Source organism: Sinocyclocheilus rhinocerous, unplaced genomic scaffold (genome assembly GCF_001515625.1).
Source record: "Sinocyclocheilus rhinocerous isolate Xijiao unplaced genomic scaffold, SAMN03320098_v1.1 scaffold936, whole genome shotgun sequence".
Lineage (NCBI taxonomy): Eukaryota > Metazoa > Chordata > Actinopteri > Cypriniformes > Cyprinidae > Sinocyclocheilus > Sinocyclocheilus rhinocerous.
Genome location: NW_015662583.1, coordinates 292,343 through 293,774, shown reverse-complemented (window position 1 = coordinate 293,774; position 1,432 = coordinate 292,343). Strand labels below are relative to the sequence as shown.

General features: G+C 36.0%; 1 protein-coding gene across 1 annotated transcript in view; it reads right to left on the bottom strand.

The window, feature by feature from the left end:
* Positions 1–1,432, bottom strand: part of LOC107728103 (fibrillin-1) — an 18,724-nt gene that overhangs the window by 6,928 nt on the left and 10,364 nt on the right. Inside the window, exons 9-10 of the mRNA XM_016538183.1 lie at positions 1,051–1,173; positions 844–966 (exon numbers count right to left, since the gene is read on the bottom strand). Coding sequence (XP_016393669.1) covers positions 844–966; positions 1,051–1,173 — 246 coding nt within the window. The remainder of the gene's footprint in view (positions 1–843; positions 967–1,050; positions 1,174–1,432) is intronic.

Below are 1,432 nucleotides of genomic sequence, written 5' to 3'. Positions count from 1 at the left end.
CATAGAGGAGAAACAATAATGTACAGTATGTGGAAAATAATGTGTTTTTTTAACCTTAAACCACATAAACACATTTCATTACACCAAATACACAAAATAATGTTCTTTTTAGCAACATCATATGACCCCTTTAAACTGAATCTAACTGACTGAAGTGAACTGAGTAGCATTATACTGAATTTAATTCAGTTAAACTCAACTGAACTGAATAGAACTAAACTGAATTTACATGAACTGTAGCTGAATTGAAATAAAGTAAATTGAACAAAATTCAAACACAACAGAAATAAATTGCATTGAACCAAGTAAAAAGAAAATGAATGAACCTGAAAATATATGGAAAAACGTACAAATCACACTGAAGTAAATCAAACTGAAGTAAATCACACTGAAGAAAATCACATTGAAGTGAATCACACAGCAATGAATCGCACTGAAGTAAATCACACTGAAGTGAATCAAACTGAAGTGAATCACACTGAAGTGAATCACACTGAAGAGAATCACACTGAAGTAAATCACGCTGAAGTGAATCACACAGCAGTGAATCACACTGAAGTGAATCACACTGAAGAGAATCACACTGAAGTAAATCACGCTGAAGTGAATCACACAGCAGTGAATCACACTGAAGTGAATCACACTGAAGTAAATGACGCTGAAGTGAATCACACAGCAATGAATCACACTGAAGTGAATCACACTGAAGTAAATGACGCTGAAGTGAATCACACAGCAATGAATCACACTGAAGTGAATCACACTGAAGTAAATCACGTTGAAGTGAATCACGCTGAAGTGAATCACACTGAAGTGAGTGCGGTGTATTGTGTGAGTGTGTACCTGTGCAGTTGTGTAGATCTGCAGTGACTGCGTATCCAGGGCTGCAGACGCAGCTGTACGTCCCCGGCTGATTCATGCAGTCGTGTTCACAGAGTCTGTTATCCTGAGTGCATTCATCCACATCTGAGCAAACCACAGACACGAGCATCATCATCATCAATCATCATCACAGCATTCAGACTGCATGGATCGGGATCTCAGACTGACCGTAGCAGGAGTGTCCGTCTCCGCTGTATCCCTGAAGACACTGACAGAAATACGAGCCGATGATGTTCCCACAGCGAGCGTTAACGTCACAGCCGTGATCCCCGGACAAACACTCGTTTATGTCTGCATGCACACATCAGTGATTGACTTATTTTAGCATCACTAAGATACTATTATAGTTTTATTAATAGTTTCAATTAGTTTTTTTTATTTTTGTTAAAGTTTTAGTAATTTTGCTGTGTTTTGTGATTTTTATTCGTTTTTTTTAAATATGTAGTTTATGTTAATTTTATTTTATTTGAGTTTTTTCAATATTTTATTTCATGTTAACATTTATTTTATTTCAAGTTACTTTTTTTTTTTTTTTTAGCTGTACAGTAGT